The sequence below is a fragment of the Haliaeetus leucocephalus genome, unplaced genomic scaffold (assembly GCF_000737465.1).
Source record: "Haliaeetus leucocephalus isolate CR32 unplaced genomic scaffold, Haliaeetus_leucocephalus-4.0 Scaffold141, whole genome shotgun sequence".
NCBI classification, from domain to species: domain Eukaryota; kingdom Metazoa; phylum Chordata; class Aves; order Accipitriformes; family Accipitridae; genus Haliaeetus; species Haliaeetus leucocephalus.
This window is the reverse complement of record NW_010972577.1, coordinates 1-202: the sequence shown is the minus strand read 5'-3', so window position 1 is coordinate 202 and position 202 is coordinate 1. Positions and strand designations below refer to the sequence as shown.

Genomic DNA, 202 nt, shown 5'->3' with positions numbered 1-202 from the left:
CTGTGCCATGGAAACATCTTATAATATTGTGCTCTTTCCTCTGTTAGCCATTTCTTGTGGACATCCTGGGGTACCTGCCAATGCAGTTCTTTCAGGAGACAAATTTACATATGGCTCCATAATTCACTATTCTTGCACAGCGGGTCGAAGACTGATAGGAAATTCTACTAGGGAGGGCCCAGAAGATAGCCACTGGAGTGGG

The 202-nt window shown here is 45.5% G+C and overlaps 1 protein-coding gene across 1 annotated transcript in view; it reads left to right on the top strand.

Moving 5' to 3' along the window:
• LOC104827832 (CUB and sushi domain-containing protein 1) overlaps positions 1-196 on the top strand; it is a gene marked incomplete at its 3' end in the record, with an annotated part of 962,107 nt that extends 961,911 nt beyond the window's left edge. The window contains exon 57 of the mRNA XM_010561097.1: positions 48-196. Coding sequence (XP_010559399.1) covers positions 48-196 — 149 coding nt within the window. The remainder of the gene's footprint in view (positions 1-47) is intronic.
• Positions 197-202: the final 6 nt, after the last annotated feature.